General features: G+C 33.3%; 1 protein-coding gene, 1 non-coding gene and 1 pseudogene across 2 annotated transcripts; all 3 read right to left on the minus strand.

Moving 5' to 3' along the window:
- Positions 1–515: 515 nt before the first annotated feature.
- LOC128035099 (small nucleolar RNA R71) lies at positions 516–622 on the minus strand. The gene has a single exon (XR_008191503.1). It is a non-coding gene; the product is annotated as a small nucleolar RNA R71 (small nucleolar RNA).
- An 8,842-nt stretch (positions 623–9,464) lies between these two features.
- Positions 9,465–13,707, minus strand: LOC105788070 (small RNA degrading nuclease 1). Its single transcript, XM_012614776.2, has 12 exons — positions 13,425–13,707; positions 13,112–13,294; positions 12,917–13,006; positions 12,752–12,820; positions 12,521–12,661; positions 12,093–12,209; positions 11,944–12,013; positions 11,702–11,802; positions 11,106–11,228; positions 10,913–11,020; positions 10,338–10,442; positions 9,465–10,131 (listed from the first exon to the last, which is right to left on the minus strand). Exons 1-12 carry the CDS (start codon positions 13,455–13,457, stop codon positions 9,775–9,777), a joined length of 1,497 nt encoding a protein of 498 aa, XP_012470230.1. The 5' UTR covers positions 13,458–13,707; the 3' UTR covers positions 9,465–9,774.
- A 1,077-nt stretch (positions 13,708–14,784) lies between these two features.
- Positions 14,785–16,092, minus strand: LOC128034762 (acetyl-coenzyme A carboxylase carboxyl transferase subunit beta, chloroplastic-like; annotated as a pseudogene).
- Between the last annotated feature and the right edge of the window lie 4,304 nt (positions 16,093–20,396).

Below are 20,396 nucleotides of genomic sequence, written 5' to 3' on the forward strand. Positions count from 1 at the left end.
CTAGGAACGGGAATGACTCTGGTCACGATGATAATCCGAATGGTCAAGATCTTAATCCTCCTCTTCGTAAGGTGATACCTGGTATGAATGATAATTTGAATGGTCAAGACACTAATCCTCATGTTCGTAGGGTGATAGATGACCGAGAAAGACCAATCTGAGAGCATGTTATGCCAATTTTGGATGACCTGAATCCAAGGATAGTTAGGCCACAAATACAAGCTCAGCGGTTTGAACTAAAATCGGTAATGTTTCAGATGTTGCAAATAGTAGGATAGATTGGTGGGTTACCCACTGAAGATCCAAGATTACATTTAAGGCTTTTTCTATAGGTTTGTGACTTGTTTAGACAACATAGTGTTCCTAAATATGCTCTGCGACTTAAACTGTTTTCATATTCTTTAAGAGATCATGCGAGAGCATGGTTGAAAGCTTTGCCGTTGAGAATAGTGGCATCATGGAATGACCTTTGCCAGAGGTTTTTGCTACGGTATAATCCCCCAAATATGAATACCAATCTTAGAAATGGCATCATATCTTGTCGGTAATTAGAGGATGAAACACTATATGAAGCCTGGGAATGATTTAAAGATTTAATTCAGAAATGTCCGATGCATGGATTTCAACACTGGACCCAGATAGAGATATTCTATAATGGGATGAATGCGCATACAAGGATGGTAGTTAATACTTCCACCAATGGCACTTTGTTGGATAAATCTTATAATGAAGCATATGAGATTTTTGAAAAGATTGCCAACAATGATTATCAATATTCGACACCAAGAGTTGAAACGGGCAAGAGAGCTGATGATACTATGGAGCTGGATGAAATCACTTCATTAACAACCTAAGTTTCTTCTTTGGCTAATATGATTAAAACAATGAAAAAACCCACTACAGTTCAAGAGATGAAAGTAGTCGAGTTATTGTGTGTTTATTGTGGTGAGGATTATGTGTTCGATGAATGCCCATCAAATTCAACATCTATGTACTACATGGGTAATTTTAACCGAAATAATAATCTCTATTCCAACACCTACAATCCAAGGTGGAAGCAGCATCTGAACTTTAGTTGGAATAATCAAGGTGTGGGAAATTTTACCAATTCTACAAGACAGAATGCCAACAGTGCACTGCCTAGTTATAATCATTCTATTCCAAGGCAGAATACTCAGCAAGGTCAGGCATCAACATCATCATCTATTGAAGCTTTGTTTAAGGAATATATGGCTAAAAGCGATGTTGTAATTCAGAGACAGGTTGCATCCCTTCGAGCTTTTGTGAATCAAGTAGGGCAAATAGCGAATGCTTTGAAATCAAAACCATAAGGAGCATTGCCAAGTGATGCTGAGAATTTGAGATCATCACTCTTAAAAGTGAAACTCAGCTTGATGGCATTTCTCAAGATGCCAAGGCAAGAGAGGACAACTCGAATAACGACTAGGTAAAGATCCCAGAGTCATCTAAAAAACATTCTGAACCTAAAAAGGGTAAGCAGCAAAATGTTGTGGCAGAATCAGATCATGTTGTCAACAAGAATGCCATAGTAAAATTATATCAGCAACTTGAAGGATGACCACCTCTACCTTTTCCTCGGCAATTTCATAATTCTAAGCATGATATTCAGTTCAAAAGATTTTTGGATGTATTGAAGCAACTCTACATCAACATACCACTAGTTGAAGCTTTGAAGCAAATTCCCAATTACGCGAAATTTATGAAAGATATATTTTCAAAAAAATGTAAATTGGGAGAATTTGAGATTGTAGATCTCACTGATTAGTGCACAGTAATGTTGACGAATAAATTAGCTCCAAATTTGAAGGACCTAGGAGTTTCACTATCCTTTGTTCAATTGGAAATCATCATGTTGGTAAGGCGTTATGTAATTTAGGAGCGAGTATAAATCTAATGCCTATGTCTATTTTTAGGAAGCTGAGAACTGGAAAAATAGGACTTACTACAATTACATTGCTACTGGTTAATCGATCCTACGCACATCCGGAAGGTAAAATTGAAGATGTGTTGGTAAGAGTAGATAAATTTATTCCTGTAGATTTCCTTATTTTAGAATGTGAAGCTGACCAAGATATGTTAATTATTCTTGGAAGACCTTTTTGCTACTAGCAGGACTTTAATTGATATACAGAAAGTCAAGCTGACCATGAGGGTAAATGATCAGCAGGTTACCTTCAATGTATGTAATGCTTTGAAATGTGCTGATGTTAATGATGAATGCCACGCCATTGGGTTGATAGAAACAACAGTGGAGGAGTTCACCAGATGTTAATTCTGACAGTGACGAAGACTCACATGAACAAAGTGATACAGTAAGTTTTGAGGAATTCGGTGATTTTATGGAAGCCATGAAGATAATGGATAGACCAGGGAAGAAGTTTGAAGCCTTGGATTTATCAAATCGATCCTTCAATCCTCCTATACCTTCTATAAAGGAACCCCTTACACTGGAGTTAAAACCTTTTTCACAGCATTTGAAGTATGCATATTTGGGAGAAAACAGTACTTTACCGGTAGTGATTTCTGCAGAGCTGACACCCAAGCAAGAGGTAAAGTAGTTAGAAGTTCTTCGATGATTTAAGAAAGCATTGGGATGGCCCCTTACTTATATAAAAGGAATTAGCTTTCCATTCTGCATGCACAAGATTTTGTTGGAAGATTGCCCAAGAAATTCCATTGAACAGCAGCGAAGACTAAATTCGATCATGAAAGAAGTTGTCAAGAAAGAGATTATCAAGTGGCTTGATGCTGACATTATTTACCCGATTTCAGACAGCTCATGGGTGAGTCCTATACAATGTGTACCCAAGAAAGGAGGGGTCAATGTGGTAAGTAATGATAATAATGAACTAATATCAACTCGCACTATCACGGGCTAGAGAGTATGTATGGATTACCGCAAGTTTAACAAGGCAACTAGGAAGGACCATTTTCCCCTACCATTCATTGATTAAATGTTGGGAAAGCTTTCTACTATTTTTTGGATGGTTATTCAGGATATAATCAGATTGTCATAGCCCCTAATGACCAAGAGAAGACAATTTTCACATGTCGATATGGTACTTTTGCGTTCAGACGGATGTCATTCGAGTTATGTAATGCCCCGACAACTTTTCAATGATGTATGATGGTTATATTCTCCAACATGGTGGAAAATTTTCTTGAAGTCTTCATGGACGACATTTCTATGTTTAGGAATGGTTTTGACTATTGCTTGAAAAATCTAGAGTTAGTTATATGCAGCTATGAAGAAACGAATCTTGTTTTAAATTTGGAAAAATGTCATTTCATGGTTCATAAATGAATTGTCCTAGGGCATAGGATATCACAAAGAGGAATTGAAGTAAACAGAGCAAAAAATGAAGTGATAGAAAAATTGCCACCTCCCACTAGTGTCAAGGGTATTAAAAGTTTTTTAGGCCATACAGGTTTTTATAGAAGATTCAGCAAGGAGTTTTTTAGGATATCTAAACCCTTGTGCAGTTTTTATAGACCTTTCAATTTTGGTGAACAGTGTTTGAGAGCCTTTGAAAAGTTAAAGAAAAAACTTATAGCAACACCAATTGTAGTAGCTTCAGAATGGACACTACCTTTTGAACTCATGTGTGATGTCAGTGATTATGCTGTGGGATCCATGTTGGGGTAAAAGAAATACAAAATATTACATGCAATATATTATGCTAGCAGAACTTTATCGGAAGTGCAGCTTAACTACACCATCACGAAAAATGAGTTATTGGTTGTGGTGTTCGCATTCGATAAATTTTGTTCTTATCTAGTTGGTATAAAGGTCATAGTCTACACAGATCACCTGCTATTAAGTATCTAATGAGCAAAAAAGATGCTAAGTCGAGGTTGATTAGGTGGATACTTTGCTGCAGGAGTTTGACTTGGAAATTAAAAATTGGAAAGGGACTGAGAATCAAGTGGCTGATCACTTGTTAAGGTTAGAATATGGAAGTGAAAGTGGTCAATACACATTTATTAGAGAAGAATTTCCACACAAACAGCTGTTAGTTGCCACAGCATTACCTTAGTATGCCAACATAGTGAACTACTTATTGAGTGGTGCGTTGCCACCCGATCTCAACAGTCAAAGAAGACAAAAATTTCTTCATGATGTCAAGCACTATTATTGGGATGAACCTTTTGTGTTTAAACATTGTACTGATCAAATAATTAGGAAATGTGTCCCTGATGATGAAATCCATAGCATTCTGCAGTATTATCATTCAGCTCCGTATGAAGGACATATTGGAGGGATGAGAACTGTTGCCAAAGTACTTCAGTCGGGATTCAGACGGCCAAGTCTGTTCAAGGATGCTCATGAATTATATCAATTATGAAACCATTGTCAAAGAATAGGAAATCTATCTAGGAGACACGAAATGCCATTGCAAAGTATACTAGAGATTGAGTTGTTTGATGTATGGGAAATAGACTTTATGGGTTTATTTCCTTCGTCAGTGGGCAAAGTGTACATACTGTTAGTAGTGGACTATGTCTCTAAATGGGCCGAGGCTGTCGCCCTCCCTACTAATGATACAAGGCCAGTGATGAAGTTTTTACACAATAACATTTTTTATAAGATTTGGTACACCTAAAGCTATTATGAATGTTGAGGGGTCTCATTTTGAGTACAAGTTGGCAGCTAATGCTTTGCATCGATATGGGGTGAAACATAAGATTGCCACAACATATCACCCCCAAACAAACGGACAAACTGAAATTTCTAACAGAAAAACTAAAAAAAATTAGAAAAAGTGGTGAATCCTACTCGTAAGGATTGGACTACCATATTGGATGAAGCTTTATGGGCATATCGTACCGCATACAAAACACCGTTGAGGATTTCACCTTTTAAGCTTGTCTATGGCAAGCCATGTCACCTTCCTGTTGAACTTGAACAGAAAGCATTTTGGGCTATTAAGAAGCTAAACATGGATTCGGTCGATGTGGGACATACAAGGTTGTTAGAATTGAATGAAATGGAGGAGTTCAGAGCACTAGCATATAAGAATGCTAAGTTGTACAAGGAAAAGGCCAAGCATTGCCACGATAAAAGAATCATGTTGCGACAATTTGAACTAGGACAACAGGTATTGTTATTCAACTCTAGGCTCAAATTGTTCCCTGGTAAATTAAAATCTCGTTGGTCAGGTCCTTTTGAAGTAGCTCAAGTGTATCTTCATGGAGCTGTTACTATCAAAGACTTGAAAATGGGGATCACATTTAAGTTTAATAGGCAACACTTAAAGCACTACTAGGGTGCCCATGTGGATCGAGACAAGCTCTTCATTAACCTTCGAAACATTTGAGATAAAAATTACTTTTCTCTCTTTTCCTTACTTGTTTTACTTTAATTTTACTTTTTTTAGTACTCATTTAATATTGTTTCCATTTTTGTTTTCTTATTTTTAAATAGTTTTCTATTACTTCTAGAGATAGAATAAAGAATGTGAACTGCGCAGTTGTGAAATTAAGAGGAGTTTGTCGTAGCGTTACAACAAATTGGGTAAATGGATAACTTAAGGATGACCGTACAGATAAATCCAAGAAGAGAGATTTGTTTTTTCTAACTAGGCCAATTTTGGCTTACTTGGCGAGCCCACGGAAATGAAGTTCAACTTTCTATTTAAGAATTAGGGCACTTCACATTTCCCCCTAAAACCTTCTTAATTTCCTTCTTTCCTCCTCCACGTCACACAACTTCCCTAGCACGTTTCATTTTAGCTAATTTGTCATCACTATCGCCCTTATTTTCCTATTCTCAATTGTTCATGTCTCTTAAATTTCTCCTAAATATTCATTTTTATTACTTTTTCTCTTTAATCTCTCTTTTTTTTTCTTCCACTACATTCTCCAAAATTTCTTCCAGTCTTCTCCAATGGCTTGCATCAAAACTACCTCCAAAACTGCTGAACCATCAAAGGCAGGTGCTACTCAGCCAAAGACATTCTTTACAATAACAACATCATGAAGTGCCTTTTCTATTTTGAGCAAGGGTTCTTGTTTAAAGATGAACGATACATGGGATACGATAAATTTGTGTCTCCATAGTAGAAAAGCGTGGGTGGAACATTTTCTATTTGCACCTCGAGGATATTTTACGAAAAATTATTCAAGAATTTGATGCCCATGTCAATTCTCTAGATTCGATTTTTATCTACGTAAGGGGTAGTTCCGTTCCTTTTTATGAAGATCATATTAATACACAGTTTGGTCTTGCAAGTGTCCAAGACGAACACACACCATTTGCTAAAAGTATCCCTGTAGAGGGTTTAGCCTAGGTATTGGATGATTTATGTATTGATGGAACACGATGGACTATTTCTAGTCAAGAGTGTTATACTATTGATAGGGCTTTGTTGAAGCCTATTGGGAAAGTATGGTATCATTTTTTGAAGAGCCGACTTATGTCATCTACGCAAAATACAACTATTTTGAAATAGAGAATGCTTTTGCTTCACTCCATTATAAAAGGGAGAATAATTAATGTCGGGAGGATCATTTTTTAGGAAGTACACTAGTGTGCTGAGAAGAATGCTAGTAGCTTAAACTCCCCTCACTTATTACTGCTCTAAGTCGAACCGCCCAAGTCCCTCTCAATGCTGATGAAGATATCTCCCCTAACAAGGGTGGATTGACCAGGACAATCTTTACCAAGATCTAAGGCATTGATGTTGCCAGGGCAACTCAACATAGTCATGCCACCACTTCCTCTACTATGCCTTCTCCCACGACAGCACTTCCAGTTTCTCTTAGCTCCCTGAAACAGCAAATATTGCACTCCTTAAAGTAGTTGGAGCAGAGGATTTCCCTTTTTGAAATCCAACAGTTTCACCTAGCTAAGGAGATGGTTCAAGCCCAATAGCAGCAAGCTCAATATTGGGCCGATGTGAGGAGTAGGGATTTGGCTCTCAGAAGATCCCTGTAAAAGAACTTTACAAAGTCCATGCCTAACTTCCCTGTCTTCCCCGCCACTTTTCTTCCATCTTCTGATACTACCAAGGAGCCCACTCAAACTACTGCTAAGGAGCCTACTCAACCTGCGACTGAAGAGCCTAAAAAGACAGCATCTCTAAATATTGAAAAGGATGAAAAAAAGAACAAGATAAAACTGCCACTATTGCCACAACCAAAGGTAAAGAATTGGATCCACCTTTGCCACCAGTGCCCATAATTGCACAGGATCGTGACATTGATCATCTGATCAATAAGTTAACAGAAATTGACAATGAGGGGGGAAAATGACCCCCAAAAAGAGAAAGTGACGATATAAAGTCAGTGCCCGAAAATCCACTCATCGGGTAGAATGAAGTATCTACATGCTAGTCTACGCCAGCTAAGTTTTCTATTTCTTTCATGCATCTTGCATTTCATATCTTTTATTATGGCATTTATTGTGCAAATTTCTCTTTTATTTGTTCTTTTATGTATCTGGTTATGCATTGAAGATAATGCATCCCTTAGGTTTGGGGGTGTGTTATGCATTTAGGCTGCATTTTATATTTAATATGTATGATCATTTTAGTATAATCATTGCAGTACAGTTAAATCTGTTTTGCCACAATAATGTAACTATTACGTTTTGTTTGCCTATAATGAGCACAATTTGTACTTATGATGTTTGATGATGAGCTTAGATTCTTCAATACACCTAGAACATGTAACAGTGGATTAGGTGAATTTAGCTTAGGTTTGGTTACTTGGAAATTAATTTCTAAGAATGAGATGTCATATACTCGATTTTTTCGAGTTGTAGTGAGTATCTTTTAATGAACTTAGGGACTTTTGAAGCCAAATTCAGTCATATTGCCTTGGCACTATTAAATAAAGGATAGTAGGCACTCCAATGCTTAGAATTTTCGAGTAAGTCAACACCACTTTGTTTGCTCCATCATGTTGTTGACTAGAAAGGTGAGTTTAAGTAAGAGTGTGTTATAGAAAGTAAATAAATTAGGGGCACTCTGCTATAGTAACGGGCTGAGTATCTAATGAGGTAGTTATTTTCTCCATCCATCTTCTAAAGTCAAAAGCCTTATCTTCAATAGTGATTTCTATTTAAATTGTGACATGATTTAGTACTAGGTAATTCGGTGTATGCTCTATTATGATTATCAAGTAAACAAAATTTGTGACATGCTAAATCCCCTAATATATTCGATTTTAAAAAAACAAAAAAAAACACAAATATAAATGGTTTGTACATTTCAAGTATGCTTAGAGCAAGAGTAACTTGAGTTTAGGTAACAAATGAATTGGGTAAATTAGGAGATATTTGTTATGGCTAGAACATACATGGAATTTAGGAAATTTTATTTTTAGGGAGCAATTTTCTACACTACCTTTGTTAAACCAAACTTTTAAAACTCAAATAAATTTTTAAAGAGAGAAGATGGTTGAGAATTAATGTATATATTGGACTTCAAATAGATTAGCAGTACAAGATGGGTACATGCACTGGCAATATCGCTGCTTACATGCACTTATGCATATTTTGCTTGAGTACAAGCAATAACTTAAGTTTGAGTGTGATAACTCTTCAAAAGAGTTATATTTCATGCCCTTAGACCCATCTAATTGCTTGTACTTACGTACATTTAGTGGCATTTTAAAACATTTTATTAGTATTTTTGTCATTGCATTAAAAGTTTGCACTGTGTTTACATGCTAGATACCTTTAATTGCGTGTAGAAGGGTTGTGTTGGTGGTTTGGCAGGTGTAGGATATGGAGAAAGAAATAAATGAGTGAGGGTTTGCTGGGGCAAAAGGTTGGACAGTTTGCTACCTTGTATGCCGTGGCAATTTCAAGAAGATGACCAAGTCAACACTCATTGCAAACCAATTTCAGCCCAACTCTACTTGTACCAGAAAAATCTACCTAAAAAGAAGAGAAGATATCGTGGGTTGTTGGAGTTACCCTGGGAAGAAAAGCTTATAAAAATCCAAAGGAGGAACCCTAAAGGTGTAGAGATCCAGAGGCAAAAATAGAAGGTAGCGGTTGAGTAGAGACAGAAAGAGAAGACCGAAGGCAGTCCCTCTCAGCCACCATAGGACACTGCACTGCTAGATTGAGGATTGATTTGGCGACGACCATCTTCCTAAGTTCTTCCATTATTTTTTAATATGTTCTCCCGTGAATTGAATTGATCGAAACAATGTTAGGTGTTATTTTGAACTTGAACTTTAATTGCCAACCCATAAGCTAAATCTCATAAGGTTGGGACTACATGATGAAAATTTTTACTTTCTTTAATGGTTGAAGCATATATTTGATTTAATCTATAGTTTCATTCAATTGTTTTTATTTCCCAATTGTATGCGTACATTCTCTAGACATAGATAAGTGTGCAATATGCCCATAAATTGAATCAAATTCTGAAAAGGTTGAATGAGTTGGATTGAAATTGAATGATACAAGCGGGTATTTGACCGAATACTTGCAGCAAATTCTAGACATAGAGCAGCTTTTGTATAGAATGAAGACAAAATAGTACAGAGTATCGTGCTTAGGCCTATAGACACAGGCCAAGTAACTTGAGATCTAGCTTTCAAAAGAATCAGGTTACTTTAGGTCTCTTCTGAGCAGTAGAGTAAGCACGACTTTGCTGAGGCATTACTGAAAGTAAGGACAAAAGACACGGTGTTCCTAACCAAAACAACACTGAACATGACACTTGAACCAGGTTGGGGTTAATAGATTGTAAAATCGTGTACCAAAAAGTGACTGTAAAAACACTACTGCATGACCTATTTCCTTTTATTAAGAACCTTTTTCATTTCTTCAACCTTCTTTAGAAGGTTAGATATCATCTTATCCTGCAACACAATTTTAGCATCTTTCTCCTGCAGTTCTTGCTTCAATCGTTCTATCTCTTTTAAGTGATCATCAAGTTGACTGTTATCTTCCATAACTTTCTTCGTGATTTTCTCATCCGTCTTCAGCTTTTTGGATTCAATCGATGTCTCCTCGCCCTCGAATGCTCTTTTATTCGACAAAACTTCACGGTGAGAATCTTCCTGTGCCATTTTACGGATGTATAAACTAGCAGTTGATCCATCGCCAAACTGAAAGCTAACAAGTTTCTGTGGTAGTCCATGCGAATCCTGAGACAAAAAAAAGGACCTACAGTTAGCACCTTATGAAAGACATAAAAACAAGGTAATCTTATTAAGGCATTGAGAATCAAACATCTCCATTGCAATTAAAAACATCATAATATTTAGTCATGGAGTGTAGTATTTATCGATAAAGCATGAAGAAAATGCTATCATGTGAATGAAAAATGAGGAGTGTAGTAAAAGATACTTGCCTTTTCTTCATTGCCTTCCATATTTTCATATGCTTGGTTTGCTTCTTGAGGACTACTAAAGATAGCAATTGCAGAGTAATGGCGACCTTGAAGCTTTTTAGTTGGCTGCCGACAAACAATTTTCCATATTTGAAACTCAGCAACGATAAGTGAAGATGAAGTAGAAAGAGCTTCCAGGAAGAGAGCTTTTCAAAGACAATTCATTGACCAATTCTCTGAACTTTAAAACATCTATAATACATGTATTTTGTAGAAAGACGATTTGCATTTTAAGGACAATATATTTACCTTAGAACAGAATACCTAAGAGATTTAATGATATAAAATATAGTTCACCTTTCAACTGCCTCAGAAATGCAGTTTATCAGAGTATTCGAGAATAAACATAATTTACCAGTAAATGTTCAATTCAATTATTGGGATTAATAATTTTTTCATATAGAATATCTCAAAAGAAACCATTACTTCACCAGTCTCAATCTTTTAAACATAAGACATGCAGCAATCCAAGGTAAAGAAAAGCTAAGCCTGGGATTTCTAAAGGGAAAACCAGATACAGGTAAGGTATAATCAACCTTTACTTCAATCGCAACAGCTCCAGGAATGACTTTGGAAATTTCTTCTCTATGAACATAGACTGGTATTCTGTGGAGTAGTAGCTTCTCCCTTTCAGGTTGAGATACCTGATTTTCGAGAAAAACTAAATATACATAGCTGATAACAGTAAACAATTGAAATTAATGATAACCAGTAATAACATGTCCATACATCTGGAACCAGGGTAATTTCACCACGCTCTAGCTTAGCAAGAACTAGTTTCATTGCAGCACATGCATCATCTAGACAATTATGAGCAGCACCAGGCTTTCGAACTTCATATCCCAGTACGGACTGTAAAACAATGCACAGAACAGTTAAAATTTAAAACAAGCATCTAAAACTACCAGTAGACTATTGCCTTCTATAGCACCATGCAAGGTCGTCACTAAGAGCAAAGCAGTTTTAGTGCTGGTTACCCAGACACTTGGCGAGTGTTGCTACTGGTACACTCAATTCATTCTAAGTTTGTACATATATTTGGAGGATTATACCTCCATACTCATCCAAATAAGCGTCGAATTAGGTGTCAGATAGAGGTACTTTATGGAAAATGAAGAGTGAGGGCAACATAGTTTGTGGTCAAGTAATCAGCAATGTGAAAGGGTAAAAAAGTCAGTCATAGAAAACTCTAACCAGCATACATATATAAGGAAAACGATGTAGTACTTAATCTGACGGGTGATATACATGCTGAAACAAGACTGGTAGTACTTCAGGTTCTTTTCATAACAATAACAAAAAAAAAGACACTATCTAATACTTACCTTGCACAAGTTATTCAAAGATGGTTTTCTATAGATAGGTGCATCCAAATATTTGAAGATATAGGATGTGTCAATCACTCTTGCATGGTCTATCTTTAACACTGTATCCAAAATAAAATAACAATTCAATGTTACAAAAGTAAATCATAGCTCAACCGCCATATGGAAAAAGTACCAAGTCTTATAGGCAGTTGATTCTACCATAAAATGAAATTATAACTTTTAGCCATTATGCAACGTACCTTGCAAATCATTGTGCAAACCATGTCCCACTAAAATAGTTCCATTAGATAAAAGCTTCTTCAGGGATTTCTGCGAGAAATTTTCCATTGCTCAGAAAAACAACATTGAAGGAGATCCAAGAAACAATAAGATTAGAGCCATTGCATACCTGTATGTCAGCTACTGAACAAGTAACACCATCCAAGTCTCCTGCAGCTACTCCAGTAATCTCAGTCCGATAATCAGCCACTGCTTTGTTTGGTTTTATAAGTTCATTGATTTTGACCTGAGAAAAAAGAGTTCCTTTTTACCTAGCACAAGATAGATAATGATAATTAACAATTAACTGCCCTTGAACTCAACTAACGTGAGGGTATAATTACCAAATTAGAACAAGATAGATAATGATAATTAACAATTAACTGCCCTTGAACTCAACTAACGTGAGGGTATAATTACCAAATTAGAAACATTTAGGAGAACCCACAGCAAGTTTTGCATTCATATGAGGTGGTATTTTGAAAACTAGTTAATATTAAGATGCTGTAGAGTCATAGGTCCTTTTTCTTAACTCTATTACAAAAATTCACTTGATACCTGTAAATCACGATCTACAGCACAAACTCTCACTAATGCTTCAGTTCCATCATCACAGAGAACCATTTCACAGTCAACAGCAATCATCACATTGGACTTCAGCGCCCGGGATTTTTTAGGGGGCTTGATAACAATCCATCCCTGCATTTATAACTAATAAGGATTCTGGAGGATGGCTAGAAGCATAAATGAGATGAAAGTAAAAATCTAAAAGAGATAGGATCAACGAACCTCATCAACTATCGGGAATGCATAATCAATCAGATATTGTGGGTGTTCCAGAGTTAAACGAACAAGATTCTACACTGCCACCAGAACCAGTTAACAAGACCAATCACAAAATGGTACTACGGAGCTACTTGCGATATGCATTGCCTCAGAAAAATGCTAGTATACCTGCTCAGGGGTTTCATTGTCCCGAGATTGTTTGCTAAATTGTTCAACTCTGTTCCTATTTAAATGACTTTGCAAAACTCTAGAGAAAAGCTGCAAACAAGCGATAGAAACAAACAAACATAACAGTCACATCCTCGAACCCAGATTATTAAACAAGATACTGTTATTGAAAACAAAGAGCGATCATGAATATACTTCCAAATCGTCATCTTTAGTAAATGTCTTAAGAAACGATACTAAGACATCATTGGACCGCTTCGAAGGATCACTCAAAGAAGCACCAAACTTTTTGTCATAAGTTTTCAAAAACTCCTTCCATCCTCCTTGTGTTCCTTCCAGTCCTCGCTTTTGAACTAACTTCACGATTTCAACAAGAACCTGTTCATTTTCAGCATAAAGCATTAGATTTTAAAGGAATGAAAACTGAATTTAGTGAACATGTAACATTCTATTTTAAAAAATAAGTACTTTGGAAATTAACATATATAAATATATCAAAGTGCCTTACCTTTTTCTCGGAAGTTTCAAGTTTCCTGTCCATTAGGAATTCAAGGGGAGAGATTGAAGGAGGCGCTAGCTATCAGCTATTGGGGTTAGGGTTTCTGGATTCTTCAGTCAAACCGAGTCGGACGAAATTGAACAATAAAGAAGGAACAAGTTAGACGGTTAAATATCAAATATGGTCCCTAAATTCAATCTCTCTGGGCAAACTACTACAACCTAGCAATATTCCTGCGACCACCACCGCCAAAATCTGGAACGACAGTCCAAAGCTGTTTCTTTAGGGTTAGAAACTGCTAAACGACGAGTTTAACTTTATTTGTTTTCTTTTAACCTTTTTAATTGAGACTAAACTTTTTTTTTTTGAATAAATTACATTAGTAGTCACCTAACAACTTTTTTATCTTTTGTCACTCAATTATAGAAAGTTATAAAATGGTCATTCAACTATTAGTAAATTTTTTTTAGTCACCCAACTATGAAATGTTACAAAATGGTCATACAACTATTCAATTTTGTCTGTTTTAGACACCCAATTATCTTGGATATTTGGGTGTTTTTATTTTTACATTAACTAGCCGATGATAGAATTGAATAGTTAGGTGATCATTTGGTAACATTTCACTTTTTATAATTAAATTACAAAAAAATTACAAATAATTGGGTGACCATTTTAATATGGGCTAAACTAACCATTTAGCTCAATTTTTTTTTGGCTTAAATACTTATTTGACCATTAAACTTAACAACTTCTTCCGAATTTAATATTTATACTCTTTTTTCAACTTGATACTTAAACACTTTTACATTCATTATTTCAATATCTTTTTGTAACATCGTTAAGTTTGGGATATGTGGCACTATGAATTTGAGACATATAGCACTAATAATGTTTACAAATTGTCGAAAGATTCGATTCATTAGAATCCGATCCAAGACCTGGGATTATTAGTAAAAATAGAATTTTCGGGAGATATAGAAAGATGCAAAACTCTATATTTCTATTCTATTTTTCTCAATTTAAATTATATATACATACGTGAGAGATAAAGATAAAATTCGCTTTTATTTGTTTCTCCAAATTTGAACTTCATTTCATAGAAGGAAAAATTCGTTTTTATCTTGTTGCTAGAGGTTTACTCATTAGTAATATCAAATAGTAATAATTATCCACATAATTATTTTTTGACAATTCCATTTTTTGTCATAATTTGTTTTATTTGTTTTTCGATAATAATGGGATTTGACTTTGATTCTGATAAACTAAATAACTACATTTTCACTACAAATAAAATAATTTCACTTAAGACTCTACTTGATTGAATTTTGATTCAAATGAAAAAAACCATGGAGCTAAACTAACTGGCTCAGAATGCTTTTAAAGGATTACGTGATACGATTGGATCGAATAAACCCTTATGGAATAAATATTCAGCCGCATGTGAACCTTCCGATATTGTTTTATTCAATGTTTGCTCAATTACTCTTTTACCTGCAAATGCAATAAAAGCATTAGGTTCAGCAATAATGATATCCCTAGCATACCAAAACTCGCGGTCACTCCATCAGTAGTAGGAGATGTAAGAATTGATACATAAAATAACTTTTTATTTGATTGATAATCATATAAAACGGAAGACATTTTAGCCATTTGCATCAAGCTCAAACTTCCTTCTTGCATGCGTGCTCCTCCGGAAGCACACACTAGAATAAGAGGTAAAAAATTATTGGTAGCATATTCGATCAAACAGGTGATTTTCTCGCCTACTCGGATCCCATACCCCCCCCATAAACTGAAAACCCATAACCCCGATTGCTATAGGAATACCGTTTAGTTTACTTGTGCCTATTTGAATAACCTCAATTAACCCTTTCTTTCTTTGATAAAAATCAATATGATCTTTATAAAGTTCTTCTTCAGACTGAAATTCAATGGGATCTAGAGAGATCATGTCTTCATCCATAGGACCCCAAGTGCCTGGATCAATCGAAAGTTTGATTCTATCTGAACTACTCATTTTCAAATGATATTCACATTGTTCACATTCATTTTTTACTTAAGCAATTTCTTATAATTTAATCCATAACAATTTTCACATTGAACCCACAAATGCTTGTATAGATCGAGATCATTAGAACTTTCTTTTAGAGTTAAATCATTACCATCACTACTATTTCCACATTCACCGCAAATGTAATTATAAATATAATTATCATTGAAATTGTCACTACCACTTAAAATGGAACTATCAATACAGATTTGAGAACAAAGATAAAAGTCAATACAACTATTAATGTGATTATTCCAACCATAGTTAGTATCATTATCATACAAGTTAAAATGATAGTGGGGCTCATCATTTTCGATTCATTATTCATATAACTAGAATTATGATAACTATAATAAAAAAAACACTTTCTAGTTCACTCAAAAAAGAATGATCATTGTTAAGCTCAAAAATTTGATTTTCACTATCAAAATATATGGAATGAAGGTCCTAATTACTATCCCTAATTAAAAAGGTGTTATCAGAAATGAACTTCTGAATGTCTTTGACGTCAACTAAATGATCAACCTGACTATAATAACTAAAGCTGTCACTATAATCATGAATGTTTTTAATCGTATCATTCTTAGCTGGGTCTTCGTTTACACTAGTATTTTCAACAGGATAATATAAAAGAATGTATAAGTTTTATTAAAAATATAAAAGAATTAATATATATATATATATATATATATATATATATATATATATACACTAGTTGTATAACATTTAACTGTTTCTTAAAGTTTATAAATTTCGTAACATTTCGTTAAAGGTATATTTACGAAATTAAAACATAATGATATATAAGTTTAATTTCAAAATCATGATAATTGATATTAAACTAAATTTAAATAAATAATTTTTGAAATTGTTTTATAGGTTTATTGGTAAAATAAGTTCTTATTAAACTTTTTCTACACCCAATTGAACCCTTAAACTAAAAAAACTAATCAAATAGGTCATTTACCGACATTGACGGTTAATATTTAACAACAATGTTAATGTGGCCATTAACAAATGCCATGTCAAGACCACTTCTTGATGCAACAGTGCCATGTCATTTTCAAGGGCTTACATCATTGCCTGTTGTTGACATGACACTATCGCATCAACAAAAAAATAAAAAAATTAAAGAATAAAAAAATTAAAAATATTTTTAAAATAAATGCTCAATGAATATGTATAAGTTATTGTCTAAATTCATTTGAATATGGACATTTATACGTCTAGATTCATTCTAGAATTATAAAATACATAAATATTATAAAAATATTATTAAAATTTATAATAATTACTAGAAATTAATTAAAATCATAAAATTTTATAAAATTTATAAAAAAGTTATTATTTTTATATGTTAATTTAAAATTGAAAATCAACTACTTATATAATAAAATAAATATTAACAACTTTTTTTTGTTATAATTTTGCCTTTCATTTTTTCAATTTGTGTAAGTTATATTAGTCAAATAATTCAATAAAATGAGAAATCTATTTTTATTATAAAATTTTATAAAATAATTTATTTTTATTAAAGTTTATGGATTTTAATTAATTTCTATTAATTTTATAATTTATTTTTCTATTTTATGGTTTTTAATAAATTTATAAAATTTTATGTTGTTTAATTAATTTCTATTAATTATTAAAAAATAATTATTTTGTATAATTTTTATGTATCTTATAATTCTAGAATGAATCTAGACAAAAAGTCCAAATTCAAATGAACCTAGACACAGATTCATTTTTTTCTTATCTTAAAAATAATTTAAAATTTAAAATATTTTATTTTGCTAACTTGTCAATGCCACATCAACACTCAATGTTGATGTGGCATTGCCACGGTAGCAAATGATGTTGATGTGGTGTCTGTTAACAACCATGTCTGTGTTATTGTTAAACACTAACAGTCATCATTGATTAAAGGTGTAACATACGCGTTATGCCTCGTAGCTGGGTACAGTGTCATGTTGGGTTAGGAATATTAGAGAATTTTAGAAACGAACTAAATAGGACATTTTAAATGCTAATATAGAAAGTAGTTAGAGCCGATAAGAAATTAGAAAATGATTTTTAGATGAGGAAAATTAATTTGAGATATTAACTAAATTGTAGAAAAATAGAAAGTGTTGTGGTAAAAGTAGAAAATATAATGTTAGAAAAGAATACATGGAATTGGGGAAAATGAGGAATGACTAAAAGTGAAATTTGACCAAAATAAAGCATGAATCATGCATGGTATTGTAGAAAAAGTTGAAGGGTTAAATAGTAATTACTTAAATTAGATAATTATGGAAAAACTTAATGATTAAGGATGAAATTGTGTTGAAATGGGATTGGAGGACTAAATTGCAAAATCGTTAAATTAATTATTAAATTAGAATATATTTTGGGAAGAAAAGTGTAGAAATTATCATAAAATTCTTCATTCTTCATTTGGTGCTTCACGTTACTCACCAAACCCTCCATCCAAACTTTTGCTTTTATTATAAATAGGTCATTCCACTATTTCTAAGCCCTTCCAAGCTCAATTCCTTAAATTTCTTTGATGTTTCCTTAGTAAATTCAATAGAGAAGACTAGTATTTACCTTAACTTCATGAGAGGAAGCATCAATAGTAATCTTAGAAGAGGGAGAAAGTAAAAATAGAAATTGATTTCTTGATAACTAGGTAAGAGATGATGAAATCTTTATGAAGTTCATGTTAATTTCATTAAAATAGCATAGAAATGTTATTTGATTGTAGTTTTAACATGAAAATGTTATATGTTTTGATATGGAAATGAAGAAAAAGAGAAGAAAGGTGAGGATCCAATTGAAGACAAAGGAAAAGAGGTGGTCAAGGAGTAAGAAAAAGGAAAAACATATCATCCAAGCTTTGGTTGCAAGTACTTTAAGAATTTTACCATGTTTAATGTAGATTTAATTATAAATTGTGTCAACTAGATAGTTTAATTATCAATACAATAATGTTAAATGTAGAGATTATTAATGAAAATTTAAGAAAATGATTCAAAGTTTAATTTATGTTTTGAAGTGATATATGGTGATAATAGAAAAGGGAGTAAATTGTAAAGTAGACAAAATTTGTCATGAGTTTTTTTTATGTTGAAAAGAGGGCTTAAATGAAGAGTATTGAAATTGTGATGTTTGGAACATTGAGTTTGTAGTAAAATTACAAGTTAAATTGTACCTATGATTGTAAGGATTAAATTGTAAAAAGTGAAAAGTTGTATTGTATCTTGTGATTGAGTAAACACTATGGTTTAACAAAGTTAAAGCCCATGCAAATGAGATGAGAACTATTAGGATATAGATGGCATGCCATTAAGGAGAATTAGCACGCCCTCTATTCTATTAAGCACAACAGCACTGTTCTGTTATGATATGATAAGCACTATAGTGTTGTTTTGTTAACACACCTCGGTGCGGTTCTGCATATGTTCTCTATATCCTAAATGATCTATTTAGTCTACAATGGGTTGCAAAATGAAATATGATCAGAAAAAATGGTTCATGTGACAAGGTAAGTGATGGTCGGTATTTTGGAATGAAAAAGATTCACATATTAGTATCTTTGGGTAAAATTTGATGTATAAGAATATTTATTATATAATTATCAATATTATTGGACGTTTTAAATGTTTAAATTATTGTGGTACTTACCAAGTCTTCACCAGCTTAACACATTTGCTTTTAATGAGTAGGTAGAAGATAGATTCAACGAGCTAGTACAATGATCATGATCAACTCATCTCAACACATCTCCAAGCTTGAAAAAGAGTATGACACTAAATTTTGGTTTAGTTTGGCATGTACATAGGTAATATGGTATGGGATATAGGTACAAAGGACTAAAATGCAAAACATTGTAAACTTTACCAATATTGTGAACTTGATTAGAATCTTTAATATATCTATGATGAGCTATAACATGTTGTATTATAATTGATTTATATGCTTGAATTGTTAATTGGTTTGGTTGTGTCATAGTATTTTGTATGTAGGGACTTAAATGAAAAGTTATGGAAACTGGCAAGTTTTCCTTGAATTTCAAACATCGAATCATGTTTTGGTATCGATACCAGGGGCAAAGTACTGATACTTATAGGGAAGTATTGATACTTCAGTGGTACCGATACTACTAAATTTGTTGAACAAATTTTCAAAACATCAAAGCTAAAATCAGTATCGATATTTGACAGAGGTATCGATACTTAAGCATGGTATATGTACCTTGTGTCCAGTATTGATCCTTAATCCCTGTACCATAGTTTCATATAAATGCACGAATGTTTGAAAAATTTATTCGAGTCTATTTTGAATCTCTATGTTTGGAATGATATGATAGATTGATAGTGAAATCATAATATGTGGAATTCCATTAAATACAATGTTACTATCCGTTACTCTAACAACCAATGTAGCATTCTTATACTTGATCCAATAGTCAGGTCGGGCCTATTTAGCCAGTTTTTCTAGTTCAAGGCTCAATTGGGTATATAAAGATTAGGATGGGCTTAATTGATTTTTTTGCAAAAGTTCAAAGGCTTATTTTACCACTAAGCCTATTTTAAAATATAAATATTATAATAGTAGATTGTTTGAAATTCTATTTTTATATATAGTTTTGAAATTAATTTTAATTATTAATCACTGAAAGTAAATTGTTAATTAAATTTAATATTATGGCCACTAAATAATTTATTGTAACATCATTTATATTTTTAAGTATCTATTACAATTTTAATTGTGTATTTAATTTGTAAAATAATAATAAACTTAAAAAATATTTTAAACGGTTTTAAATTTACAAAGGCTTTTTATGTAAAATTGTAAGTTGAACTATTGAATTTAAGTAAGTTGGAGGGACTTATTATATAAAAAGGAAAAGGGTTTATGTTGCAATTTCCCTTCCACAAAAACTT

This window comes from Gossypium raimondii, chromosome 11, assembly GCF_025698545.1.
Source record: "Gossypium raimondii isolate GPD5lz chromosome 11, ASM2569854v1, whole genome shotgun sequence".
Lineage (NCBI taxonomy): Eukaryota > Viridiplantae > Streptophyta > Magnoliopsida > Malvales > Malvaceae > Gossypium > Gossypium raimondii.

Coding starts and splice junctions, on each gene's coding strand:
- LOC105788070 (XM_012614776.2), bottom strand. CDS start 13,457: ATGGACAGGAAACTTGAAACTTCCGAGAAAAAG. Junction 12,014..12,092: donor GTTCAGTAGCTGACATACAG/GTATGCAATGGC, acceptor AATTTCTCGCAG/AAATCCCTGAAGAAGCTTTT. Junction 10,132..10,337: donor TGGAAGGCAATGAAGAAAAG/GCAAGTATCTTT, acceptor TTTTTGTCTCAG/GATTCGCATGGACTACCACA.